Source organism: Ananas comosus, linkage group 23 (genome assembly GCF_001540865.1).
Source record: "Ananas comosus cultivar F153 linkage group 23, ASM154086v1, whole genome shotgun sequence".
NCBI classification, from domain to species: Eukaryota; Viridiplantae; Streptophyta; class Magnoliopsida; order Poales; family Bromeliaceae; genus Ananas; species Ananas comosus.
In genome coordinates, this window is record NC_033643.1 from 4023768 (window position 1) to 4038559 (window position 14792).

General features: G+C 34.9%; 1 protein-coding gene across 1 annotated transcript; it reads right to left on the bottom strand.

Annotated features, from left to right (window-relative positions):
* LOC109728269 (bZIP transcription factor 53-like) lies at positions 4421–5852 on the bottom strand. The gene has a single exon (XM_020258639.1). It carries the CDS (start codon positions 5215–5217, stop codon positions 4804–4806), a length of 414 nt encoding a protein of 137 aa, XP_020114228.1. The 5' UTR covers positions 5218–5852; the 3' UTR covers positions 4421–4803.

A 14792-nucleotide genomic window follows, 5' to 3' on the forward strand; every position in this document is an offset into this window, starting at 1 on the left:
TTTAGAGGCTGAATACTAGGCTCACATATAGTCTGCCAAAATAAACTTTTGAACTCTAAAAGCAGAAGCTACAATTGAAAGTTTTTTCTGCGGTTTCAGCAGCTAGAAAATATAGTCGAGATTTTTATAGAAAAGCTAGGAGTAGGGATGTCGATGGGTATGGATACCCGAAATTTTATCCGAATCCGAACCCGAATGAAACGGATATATCCGATGGATATGGATATGGATTCGGATATAGATATCAAAAATAGAAACCCGACGGATATGAATTCAGATATGGATTTTGATTGTACCCGACGCGAACCCGAACCCGAACCCGACCCGAACCCGAATTTATTTTGTATTATATATAATATATATATAAATATTTGATGTTATATTTGAATTTGTATTTTAAAAATTTAGATTTAATATAATATATTTTGAAATATTGAAAAAAAAAATAATTGTTTTGGGTTCAAATTTTCGGGTTCGGGTTCGGGTTCGGGTTTTGGATTTTTTGTCGGGTTCGGGTTTGGATATGGATTTTTAAAATCCGTCGGGTTCGGGTCTCGGGTTTGGAGTCGGGTTTGGGTTCGGGTTTTTAAAAATCCGCCTCGAATCCGATCCGTTGACATCTCTAGCTAGGAGTGATCAATACATTAGTTTTTTTTTCTTTCCTGCTTTCTTTGTAAATCTCAGGGAATCTCATTCTCCTTCTAAAACCCTAATTTTTTGCATGTGCTGTCTGCTTGTTACTATGTTCAACAATATATAAAAACAACATTCCGCAGAACATGTTTTAACATTCCCGAGGACATGTACCGGGTCTCTCCGATCATCGCCCTAATATATTGTTGATGAATTGACATTCATTGTGGAAAATTATGATTTGTTTTATACGCACGATTTTGAAATACCACATATACTTGCCAACACATTAATATAAGTATAGAAGTATAATACTCTTCGGGGGGATCAAGCGCATTTCTCTTCTCGCAAACATGTAGCGTGTTAGATATACTCTTATGCACAAAAATAAAATTATTTAATTAGGAATGTGTATCATAATAACTTTATATGCAAGAATTTTCTGACCACCTAATCAATGATCATCACTTGATACTAATGTATGGGCCCCACATAAGTGGGCCCAAGGCGGGAAAAACAAAACTCTCTAGGGCCTTGTTGTCAACCTCCCCGTCATCATCTTCTTCTTTGTGAGCCTTTTTTTTTTTTTATTTCTATGAAAAATGGCCAATTTACATAAAAAATCCACTTATTTTGGGCTTTTGCAGAATCGGGCCACCTTTTTCGTTTTTGCAGATTCGGTCCGTTTTTTCAACAAACTGACCAAAATACCCTTATTACTTTTTCTCTTTCCTCTTTCTCTCTCCTCTTCGTTTTCTCGTTTTTTTTTTTTTTTCTTCGCCACACCATGTCCGACTGGGTCGCCCGCTCCATCCACCTCCGCCTCCTCCATCCTCTCCACCGCCGTCGACCGCGCTCCGCCGTCGACTCCAGACTGCTGCTCCGCAAATTAATTAAATATTATAATAATTTCTATTAATATTATCTCCATCTCCATCTCCATCTCCATCTCCATTCCATTTCCACAGCCCCCAAAACTTCGATCGTCAGAGTCCGTGGGTGACTAAAGTCCTCTCCAACCCTGTAGCCCCCCGTCGCCGACCCGGACTCGACGCTCCTCTCCCCCCTCCTCATCTATCGCGCGCCGATACGCGCGCATCTCCGGTACGAATGACTCCAGGTCTTCTTCCGCGCTGGCAGCGCGGCACCGTCCGCCCCATCAGAGGAGTGGTTGCCGCTCAGGAGAGGCTCCCTGCGTCCCGCGCCTCGTCGCCTAGCTTCCCCGTCGCCGCGGGGATCATCGGAGGTTCCCCGGCGAGCCCATGGTCGAGGTGCTCGCTCGCGCGGGATCTGGTTCGTCGGAGGCGTGAGCGATTGCCGCCTGGACGACGTTGACCAGCGCACCGCGAGAAGCGGCGCTAGCTCCGGCTAGAGGCCTCGGCCGGTGCGCCGCGGCGGAGCTCCACCTGCGGAGTCCGCTGATATCGTAATGGTGTAATGGTGCACGCGGGCCGTGCACAGCAGCGAGGCGGGCGGGCCACTGCTGGGGGCGCTTGCGGCTGTTTCTTCTTCGTCGTAATGGATGTAATGGTTTGCCACCATTACGACCATTAATGTGTAGTAATGGGGTATTACACCATTAAGGGTGTGAACATTACACGTTAATTGTGTAATTTCACCATACACCATTAATGGTAACCATTCACCGTTAATGGTGTAATTTTACCATTACACCATTAATGGTGTAATGGTGCTGCACCATTTACACCATTAATGGTGAAATCACACCATTACACCATTAATGTGGTAATGGTTGAATAACACCATTAACGGTGCACAACGGCCCACGGAGCGGAGCCTTGGGTGGACTCCGACAGGGGCAGCGCCGAGGCCTCTCGAAGCGGCAGCAGGCGTGGCGTGTGCGCTCGCGACAGAACGAATCGAAGAGGAAAGAGATAGAGAGCGAAGAATACGGAAGAGGATGTCATTGTGCGGAGAGAATGCAGCGACAGAAATGAGGGTTGGATGAGCAGCGGGCGACCTCCTCTCCCCCTTCTCATGGAAGCGGGAACGAGCTCGAGCTTCGCCTTGGATGACGGCGGAGAGTAGTGGATCGACTGGGCGACGCTGCTGGCAACGGGTCTCCATGCCGAACTGGAGCCGCTTCTGAAACTGGCCAGACGAACTTAGGTGAAGATGAATGCGGCATGGCAAGGTGTGCCTCAGATTGGGCGAGCGAAAAGGCGACGGCGAAGGCGTCGTCGGGCAAGCCGGGGGGAGAGCATCTCGGGATCTTGTCGAACGGAGGCCACGATGTTGTCGAAGGTGAGGCGGAAGCAGCAATCCTGGAGGTCGACTAAGGGTGAGCGGCACGGATCGGCGGCATGGAGAGGATGGGGAGGAGGCCGGAGGTGGATGGCGGGCGAACCCAGCGCGGGCATGGCGTGGCGGAAAATAAAAAAAAAATAAAAAAAAAAAGAGAACGAGAGAACGAAGAGGAGAGAGAAAGAGGAAAGAGAAAAAGTAATAAGGATATTTTGGTCAGTTTGCTGAAAAAACGGACCGAATCTGCAAAAACGAAAAAGGTGGCCCGATTCTGCAAAAGCCCAAAATAAGTGGATTTTTTATGCAAATTGGCCATGAAAAATACTAGATGTACACTCCAAAAAAAATATAAATTTTATACCTTTTTATTCTAAAATTTATAATTTTTAAAAATTATTTAATATTTTAAATAAAAGGTTGACAAGATAAAGGCCATATATTGATCTTTGGATAAAGAGGTGTAAGATGTGCAGTTTACACCCCGAAACCATTAGTTCGCAAGATTTGGTGGGATTTACTGTAATACAACTCGAATTCCGCTGTTTAAGAACAGATTTAGCAAAATAATCATTTGCCGCTACTTGTTGGTTATAAATAATATTCATAACCCCAATAAACTAAAGCTTTTCAAACAATAATACGGAGTAAAACCAATTCGAAATAGAAATATTCATCTCTAAATGAATTGATTTGAATTCTTCTAAACTAAAATATGTTGGCTTAAACGAGCCAGTATCTTATCCCGTGGCAAGGCCTACGCGGGACGAGTCACAATGAAAGCCTGCGGGCTCGTTACAGAAGCCGGACTGGGCCTAATCACAATGGAGACCTTTTGGGCGCCGTGTATGTACATTTTAAATAAATTAATTGCATCTTTCTAATAGTTCGAACTTTTAAAATTAATGATTAGCATCCACGATCTTACAAAATCGGCTGAATTCTATTCAATTTGATGCCAAATAGTGTGATAAGGAAATTATCTGCTCCACATGGGTAAACCAACCAAATAGCAGCTTTGGGTAGATTTACCTTTCTCATTGGTTACAAATCCGCGCAATCCAAGACCAGAAACCCCTTTGGATTAGCTTCAGGTTCTTGGGTCCTTTTCTCTAGTTTCCCTGCTGATTGGGTTAAAGAAGCCCTGCTACTTCATCCTCCTTAGATGGTTACATTTCGCTCCTGCGGCATACAATACGACAGTAATCGCTGTTAACCTAAAATAAATGCTGTCTATGGGTGTTCCCCCTTCCATGACAAAGACTCGAAAGATTACAACACCTGCAGGATCAAAATTCGGACCACACCAATCAATGAAATGACAGCACAAATGTGATGAAACTGAAACAGCGAATATTACTTCGAATATCAGACCATCCACAACAAGCATTTCACCACAGTAGAAGCAATTACAACTAAGATCGTGCGGCAAATTACAACTTTGCAGACACTTACTGAAACATTTACGTCGTCAGAGGAAGACAAGGTTTCAGTTACACTCACTAACATCACGGCACCATTCCACTAAATCAAAATATCATTACGACGACAAAAGCAAAGAACCCTACAGAAGCAAGTAACAATCACACCACAATCTTCTTCACCAAAAAGGCTAAGTAGAATAGAAATAGAAGGGTTATACAGCAAGCATTTCACCACAGAAGAAGGGATTGCAATTAAGATCGTGCGGCAATTACAACTTTGCAGACACTTACTGAAACATTAAGTCATCAAAGGAAGACAGTTTCAGATACACCCACTAACATCACACACCATTCCAGTAAATGGGAATAACATTACGACGACTACCCTACACAAGCAAGTAACAATCACACATCGATATTCTTCACCGAAAGCTAAGTAGGCTAGAAACAGAAGGGTTCGCACTTCACACGGGAATTATAATACTCAGTAGTTGTACTGCAACGTGTTCGCAGAAGCCGTAATCGGCTGGACTGGGTAAGGAAGCTTCCACGGCTGAAGCATCGGGTCGGGCATCTCCGGGATGTCCATTTCCAGCCCACTGAACTCTTCCATGAACATAAGAACCGAATTCACCGACTTCAGCCTCTCGGTCAATTCCCTAAGCTGGGTCCTCAACACGGCGTTCTCCGACTCGACCTTCATGTACTGCTCGGTGATCATATTGATCTGCATCAAGATCTGCGTGTTCTCGTTCTTGAGGCGTGCGGCCTGGTTCACCAGCTCGTCGAGCCGCTGCTGCTTCCTCATCCGCGACCTCCTCGCGGACTCTCTATTCGAGAGCATCCTCTTCTGCTTCCTCTGATCGACAACGACCTGCCGGTCTTCCTCCGACGACATCTCGCGATTCTAATTCCCGGGTTTTTCTTCGGTGGGGGATTTCGACGAACGGGTGGCGGGCGCGAAAAGTTAAATAGGGTTCAGAGGAGATCTAGTTCATGAGAACACATAGAACCAGTAGAGGAAGGCCACAGAGAAGGAATGTTGGAAGCAGATGCGGCGGAGGTGCGCTTCGGAGTACATAAATGCTAGAGAGGGGCTTCTTCTAATACGATTCGGCGCGAGAGCATTGATATCATGGAGAGGGCCCTCCAGGGCAGAATCAACAACAAGATCTCACAATAAAGCACAGCAAAGATGCGATTTTTCGACCTGGGTTGTCTCAGAAATTGCGGAATCTGCTAAAATCTCCCCCAAAGGCGAGATTTTGGAACAGGGTTTGGGGGATTCAGGAACAGGGGCTTTTCTACAGAGGTGGTAAAGCCCTAAAAACCCAGCAAAATTTTGGTTTAATTGGTCGGAAAAATTTTAAAAAAACCTAATTTTTGGGATCTGGGTGTTGCTCTAAATTAAGAAAAGTTACTACCCTACTATGGAAATTAACAAAAAATAACCTAAAATTAGAGAAAAATAGAAAGAGTAGAGAGAGAGAGAGAGAGACTTATCTTTTGGAGACACCACAGAGGGAGAGAGAGAGAGAGAGCCAAAAGGGGTGAGGAAGGGGCTATTTATAGAAGGGGAGAGGGAGGGGCATTTTGGGAATAAAAAAAAGGTATCTTTAGACAATTGAGGAGTGCACAACTACATACACTGCACATACATTTTAATTAATTAAGATAATTACTTATATATATCCCTCAAAATTTTTAAAATTTTTTATATATTCTTATTTTTTTAATTTCAAATATATTTTTATATATTTTTAATTATTTAAAAATAATCTAGCTATTAGTATCTGTTAAGTTATCTTGAGTTAAATCCGAATTAAATTTCTACCAGAATTAAAAAAATCAAAATAACTCTTTTACCTCTAAATTAAAAACAAATAAGAAAAATTCAAAATGGTAGAAAAATATATTTAAAAAAATAAAATAATAATTTCACAGATTTACTAACATAATTTAATTTTATAAGTATATTTAAAATAACTTAAAATATTAAAAAGCTATTTTTAATATTAGTCTTTTTAAGGATGATAAATAAGAAAGTTAAAAGTTGCCCCTATTGATTGATTTTATTTGTTTGTTTATTCTTCTAGAAGGTAGGTGGAATTATAGAGGAATTTTCTCTTTTTCTTTTTCTTATTGTGTGACAAAAATATTTTGGGTGCATGCACCAACCTATTTTGGCACCAAAAAAATGAGGCAAAAATGAGAATTATATATGTCCTTTACTTTAATTATAATTATAATATAATAAATCATTTTTGTTGGTATATGTGACATGAGCAACACTATCAGTACATTAAAATCTGGGTATAAATCTTCCACCCTATTCATACAGGGCCAATATTTTTGTACCAGTCTTGCCGCACTTTTATTTTTTTAATATTAAACTTCTAAAGTATTGTTTAAACTCAAGTATCGTTTTTCATGTAATTTATTATTTATTTTGGTGTTATCCTCAGTCATATTTATTATTTGGTGTTAGCTGTCTCATTGTTGAAAAGAATACGAAAGTAAACGATTTTATTTAATTCAGTCGATATTCTTACAATTTTACAATAAATTTACTGTTTTAAAAAATAATTAAATTTTTGACTGATAAAAACATTAAATTTTTTTTAGGACAAAAAAGTTAAAGTGAATTTCTGACCCATAAAAAAAAAAAAAAAAAAGAAAACTATATCGAAAGCTTCATTACCTACTACCACAAAAATCAACTGAGAAAATTTCAAAAAGATGGTAAATNTTACCTACTACCACAAAAATCAACTGAGAAAATTTCAAAAAGATGGTAAATAGCATCTCATTTATAAGAATAGTTTAATGTGAAAATAAATTACAATAAACAATTGCCCCTTAAAAATTATAGGCTAGTATAATACTTTTTTTTTGCTACTCTATAATTTTCTTCTTGTTTTACTGTAGAAACCTGATCTTAATATATAGGTAGGAGTTTAAATTGTTATAATTTATAAACCACAATATAGCGAAGTAATATATTTTAAAAACCACGTTATAACAAAAAAAAAGTATTATACTAGCCTATAATTTTTAAGGGGCAATTGTTTATATACCTCTAAAAAGTTTCCGACTTTCTGGTTTATCCTCTTAGAAGGCTAATATTGAAGATACCTTTTTTACGTTCCAATTAGAGTTAAAATCTGTTAATGAACTATGTTATCTCTATAAAATTACTATTTTGCCCTTTCAAATATATTCTTCTATCATCACCGATTTTTCTTATTTGCCCTTAAGTTAGGGGCACAAAAAGTATTTTGCTTTTTGGTCTTTTCAAATATACTCTTCTATCATCATCAACATTTCTTGTTTGCCCTTAAGTTAAGGACAAATGTGGCATTTTAATTTTTTTAACTGTGGTAGATATTTAAATCACGTTTAACCCAAGTTAACTTAATGGGGGATAACTGTAGGGGTATTTTAGAATAACGGAGGAACATATGAGGGGTATATTGGAAAGAAAAAAAAAAGTAGGGGTAAATAAAATATTTCCGAAGTTTTGAGGGGCATATAGGCAATTATCCCCATTTTTTTAATTAGTCATCACATGGTTTGCCTTATTTATCACCTTATTATTTTATTATTTACAAGTTTTTATAATAAAATAAAAATAAAACTATAGGATGGTAAAATAAAACCTTTTAAGCAATAATAGTATATGGTTGATTAATATAAGATGGGTGCAAATTAGTGAATTAAACCTGCATCATCCTTATAATTAACAACCGCTTTTTATTTTAAAAGAAAAGCGCTATTATTTTATTTTATTTAACACGATATTAAAACATAAAATTTTAAGTTCAGACGTAAAGAAGTGTATTGAATATATTTATTAAAATTGTTTATCTTTTAAGACTTGAGCTTTGGAAAAATATGGTTGGACTCTTTCGGAAAAATTAAAAAATAAAATTAAAAAGCTTATGTCAATAGCATACACATCCTCTTAATTTGTTTGGTACACTCAACCATATAGCTTAGCTCATCAAAAAATGACACATCCAATTAAAAAAATTAAACCAGGTTATGTAGAGGGTGTCATCTTTTCTTTTTTTTTTTCAAAAAAAAATATTTTAACCCTTGTTTTCAATTTTGAGCGTAACATCACTTACTCTTTTTGTGTGTGTGTGTGTGTGTGTGTGTGTGTTTTTAGTGCTCACAACTTTTCTTTTTATTTTATAAGATTTTTATTTGTGAAAGTTCGACCGACGTTCGCTCCTGTTATTCGAAAGAATAAATTAATATACAATAGATATTAAATATTAAATAAAAAATAAATAACTTAAATTTTAAAATTTTGATTTTTTCTACAACAGCTATTGCACTCGACCCTTAACAATATGTGGATTGAGGCTTTTTTTTCTTTTATTTACTCCAATATCACTATAACAAAAACGGTTTATAGCGACACTTTTAAATATCGGTACATGTTAAAAAAAGTGCTGCTGGCTAAATTACCGACACTTTTAAAAAGTGTTGCTATATGTGGGATCGCTAGGTATATAGTGACAGTTAAAGAGTATCGCTATAACCTAAAAAGAGTGCTGCTAATTTATCAATATTTATTTAAGCATTTAGCAACCGCCGGAACTCTATCTCGTTGGCTGCGGTGGCGAAGGAGGACGAGAGGAAGGGATCTTCACCTAGAATTTCAGTCGATTGATTGAGGGGAGAATAAAAAATGCTAATCGATTTTTCTTTTCTTTTTCATTTATGTTTGTAATCGGGTCGAATGGGTTGGGTTCGGTGAGTTAAGTAGAGTAACCTTTTATTTTTGGTTGGATTAGACTTTATATTTATGCATTAATAAATTTTTTTTAAAGTTTTGGCATAAATGAAACACTTACACAAAAGTGTTCCAAACATGTGTCCCTATAACCTAATTCTGTTGTAGTGTATTTCAAATAGATTTTTTTTTTTCTTTTTGTCAGAGTCAGATTATATATCACGCTCTATACATTTGTTATGAATTATGATATATAGGATAAAAGGATTATATATGTACCTCTGAAAACTTCTGAAATATCGTATATATTTTTATTTTTTTGTTTTAAATATATCTTTAGTATATTTCTCTATTATTCAAAAATAACCCTACTTTTAATACCCGTTAAGTCATTTCGAGTTAAACCCGAATTTTTTTCACCATAGTTAAAAAATAATAAAAATACTATTTTACCCCTTCCTTAAGTACTGTAAACAAAAAATGTTGTTAATGGTAGAAAGGTATATTTGGAAAGATAAAAAGTCAAAATATTCTTTTTTCCTAACTTAAAGGTAAATAGGAAAAATTAGTGACGATAGTAGGATATATTTAAAAGGACAAATAGTAATTGTGCAAAGATAACAATTGTTTCTATACATTCACTAACATAATTTAACTTTATAGAGGTACATTTTAAATAACTTGAAACGTTAAAAAAATATTTTTAATGTTAACCTTCTAAGAGAAGTAAATAAAAAATCAAAAATTTTTCAAGGGTATATAAGCAATTCCCCCTTTTTCAAAAGGCACCTTTTAAGCTATTAATCCCCTCTCCCAAACAAAAACTTTTACTTACAAAGCAAGTAAATCACAAGAATATTCCTTAAAAACAAACATTATTAGGAAACTTGGTGTAATTAATGACCAATTAATAACATGAGAAATCTACTAATTAATAGCTAGAGAAAAAGTGTATTAAAATGGAGCATGATATCACTGATCAATTAATTAAGTTACTTCTCCTTTTTGTGGAGGAGGTCTCAAAGATGACAACATGAAAAAGTTCAAGTCATTGTGACATTTAGATTAATTATTATAATAATAATAATAATAATAATAATAATAATAATGTCACCTAATGGAAATGGTGACACATCCACATCTAAGTGAGAGGAGGCATAATTATTTAGGTCAGTTCAAGATTGGGTGGAGATGGGTACCCATGAATAAAAAGCTAATGCTTTTGACTCTTAATTATTAAGTAAATACCAATAACAACCATAGCTCATGCAAGCAATAGATTTATTGCTGGTACTTATAATTAAGATTTGATTGATCTTCCAGATAATATAGTATTAAAGACACTCCTAACCCTTCTTCATTTTCAGAGATACTGCGTTTGATTTTTATTTTCGTCATTTTATGGAGTATATTTTCGTCTATCTGCTGTCATATTATATGAGCCATTTGATATCCATCATGCATATGAGCAGTGGTATTAAAATAAATTTCGTGTCGTGTAATATGGTTTAGTTCACCACATCAGCCATAGACCACTCATGGTGATCGTATGAGCTCCACCCTGCGCTTTTTGAACATAAAATCTCTTGTTAGTTAAATTGCGTCTTTTCCAGATTAAAAATAATTAGAAAAATATATTCAAATATTTTGTAACTTTTAATAATTTTGACTACTCCCTAAACTTTTTTAAACTTTATCAAATAGTTAATATTTAGGCCTTTCTACTTATTAACCCAAGTAACTACTCAAAACATAAGCTATTTGTTTTACATGTAAATTTTTAAAGCTTCAAAAACAAATAGAAAACCTTTCTCTTCTATTCTAATGAATGAAAGAAAATATAATAAAACTTAGAAATAAATTCATCCTATTCTTAACCTCGATATTTCTTTTTTATCTATTAAAAAAGAAGATAAAGATTTTTCTTTATATATATATATATATATATATGAAGATTATGTGTTCTCGTGAGACTAGAATTGAGATTGCGTTACGTGCGGTGAGAAAGTACGTTGAAAAAATATTCTGTTTATTTCTGTATGTAATATTGCGTTCCACATATCGCGATAAGTCGGTTACGATATATTTTCTGCTGTCCAACCGGAGAACGCAGAAGGATATCCCTATATGCTTTTTCTTGAACTCCATTTTATCTAATAGCGTTAGATAGACATCAATACCAAACTAAACCTAAGCTACCGTTTGATTCGGGGTTAAGGAAAAACTAATTATTCCAGGAATAGGTTTAAGTTCAGGGTTAAGGTGGGGTTAGAGTATTTTTATATTTGGTTGGGGGTTGGAGTTAGTTCAGGATAGTAAAAAATAATGTTTGGTTGGAGTAGGTGGGATAAGAAGGATAGTGGGTTACTATGAATAGAAAATAGTGTTTGGTTGGAGTTTTGTGGAGTTAGGTGGAATTAGCTAATCCGGGATAGCCCATTTGAGGTGGGATTAGCTAACCCCACCCATTTTTGAGGGAGTTTGAAGATAATATAGGGGTTAAGGGGTTATTCCACCCCTTAACCCCCAACCAAACAAAGGTAAGTGTTTAACTCTGACTATGTTAGAGGGAAAGAGATAATTGTACTATTACTAAAGTTCACGAGGGTTAAGGGTAAAACGAAGACTTAAAAGGAAGATATATATATATATATATATATATATATAAAATACAAGTTTAAAAATAGGGGGGAAAAAAAAGAAGAAATAGAAAAGAAAATTTGTGAAATGTTGAACAGATGCACCAAAAGGGTGCAGAATCTAGTGGCCACCTCTCTCTCTCTCTCTCTCTCTTTATGGTTTTTGATGCTTTAGTTAGGATAAGACTTAAAATAAGAGAGTCTAACACCAAATTTGTTTGGTCATGTGCATGCTTTATCAAAAAGCATACATGTTGTGTACGCAAATCCAACATTGAGTTAAAAATATTGGATCTGCGAATAGTCACACATAGAATAATTAATGAAAAATAAATACATGGTTAATATATATATACTAATTAATAGAGCTATGTTTGAGTAAATATTTCAGTGTTAAACCATATTAATATTAAAATCATACCTTTTGTCATGATTTTTGATATTCAGAATCGGATTGTGGACGGTGATTCTTCTTTGTGACTCGTTCTCATTCACGATCTACAAAAGAGCGGAATATTTTCAGTCTATTCCCTTATCCGCTGGTATTTTGCTGAAGAAATTGCTCTTCCTGATATGACTGATTCGGTAATCCCTTGGGATGAAGCCGTCACAGAAACAAATATAGGATTAGGATTAAACCAAAACTCTCATTATGTTATAAGATCGTCTTAAATAAATCATATTGGCCACATCCAACATTCACATCTTAGGCTTATAGACCATTTTGATTCGACTACCTAATTTTTTAAAATTTTAATTTTCATACCTAACCTTCCAATTTGCTTGATTTAAATAATTTAATCGCTCTTCAGATAAAAAGTTAAGCTAATTACCGACTTTAGTAAATTTATAGTTACGTAAATTACATAAAATATACTAACAAAATCTGTAAATTAAGATAAACAACATATTTAAATTTTAAAGTTAAAAATCACTAATTGGCTCAAATCAAATAAATTAAAAGGTTAGATAGTAAATCAAAATTTTAAAAGTTAGGTAGTAAAATTTAAATGATTGATTGTTGAGTTTAGTTTCATATATTTCTAATTTGTTTTCTTATACTGTAATATCAACCAGATTGGATATATATATAAACAATTATTTTCACACCACTAACTAAATTTGAACTGTATATACATGAGTGAATGTTCTTTTTTTTCTTTTCTTTTTCTTTTTTGTTGTTTTAACTTTTTTTTTTTTTTTCCCTATGAAGGTTCTTTGGAAGATAAAATTTTTGACTAGAAGATGAGAAGTCAAAACCCACTTCATGGCAATGTTTTTGTCTTCTATCATCCATTCTATGGGCAGCCTCCATGTTATTAGCCTCCCTTCTTGACTTTTTTCCTTCTTTCTTTTATTNCCACTCTCTATAGAGATCAACTAATCAAATATATATTTTTTCCTATTCAAATCTCTCTCTATACTCTAATCTCACATTTCTTTTTATTATTATATATATACTAATTAATAGAGATATGTTTGACTAACTGTCCCTAGAGCAAGTGGCAAAGGGCTTGGTGGTTGGTACCTGAGACCCAAGTTCGAATCCTAGTTGATTCATATTTCTAGCTAAGTTTATTTCTAAATGAAATAAACGAAGCGGGTAGCGTGCTACCTATCTCTCAAAAAAAATAGAGATATGTTTGAGTAAATATTTCACTAAACCATATTAATATTAAAATCATACATTCTGTCATGATTTTTGATATTCAGAATCAGATTGTGGACTGCGATTCTTCTTTGTGACTCGTTCTCATTCACGATCTACAAAAGAGCGGAATATTTTTAGTCTATTCCCTTATCCGCTGGTATTTTGCTGAAGAAATTGCTCTTTCTGATATGGCTGATTCGGAAATCCCTTGGGATGAAGCCGTCACAGAAACAAATATCGGATTAGGATTAAACCAAAACTCCCATTATGTTATAAGATCGTCTTAAATAAATCATATTGGCGACATCCAACATTCACATCTTAGGCTTATAGACCATTTTGATTCGACTACCTAATTCTTTAAAATTTTAATTTTCGTACCTAACCTTCCAATTTGCTTGATTTAAGTAATTTAATCGCTCTTCAGATAAAAAGTTAAGCTAATTACTGACTTTAGTAAATTTATAGTTACGTAAATTACATAAAATATACTAATAAAATCTGTAAAGATAAACAACATATTTAAATTTTAAAGTTAAAAATCACTAATTGGCTCAAATCAAATAAATTAAAAGGTTAGATAGTAAATCAAAATTTTAAAAGTTAGGTAGTAAAATTTAAATGATTGATTGTTGAGTTTAGTATCATATATTTCTAATTTGTTTTCTTATACTGTAATATCAACCAGATTGGATATATGTAAACAATTATTGTCACACCACTAAATAAATTTGAACTGTATATACATGAGTGAATGTTCCTTTTTTCTTTTCTTTTTCTTTTTCTTTTTTGTTGTTTAAACTTTTTTTTTTTTTCCCTATGAAGGTGTTGGAACAATTACCGCACAGAAATCTGATTGTGATTTAAATCTAATTAAATCTTATTATGAAAATAAATAAATCAACTTACAAATGATCAATAAATCCAAATAAATATTTAATTGATCCGGAAGCGTGCGAGGCACTGCCCTAAGGCGTATTTCCGTCCTTACGTGCGGGATTAACCGGAAACACCGCCCCAAGGTACGACCGGAATTCCTCCTCCTGCGAGCACGATCGTGAAGAAGGTTGACGGAGACTCTTTCGGCACCCGATGACAAAGAGATTGATCAAAATAGAATCTAAAATAAAATTTAAATTATTCTTTGCAATGTTCATGTATTTCCATGAACAGCATGCAAAGCTAAATATATATAGAGGGGTTATATGGTGTGACATTGGAATCAACCCCAACGTACAAACCTTATTATGCACCCTTAATTCATGTTTTAATGTGAAATAAAGGAGGAATAAATTAAATTTAATACATTCAATTAATTAACTTAATAAATGACAATAAATGTAAATAATTATAAAATTAAATGATATTTAGAGATTTTGGATTTTTTCACCAACAATCCCCCACAAAATTCAAAATCACAAAAGAAGAATTAAACAAAC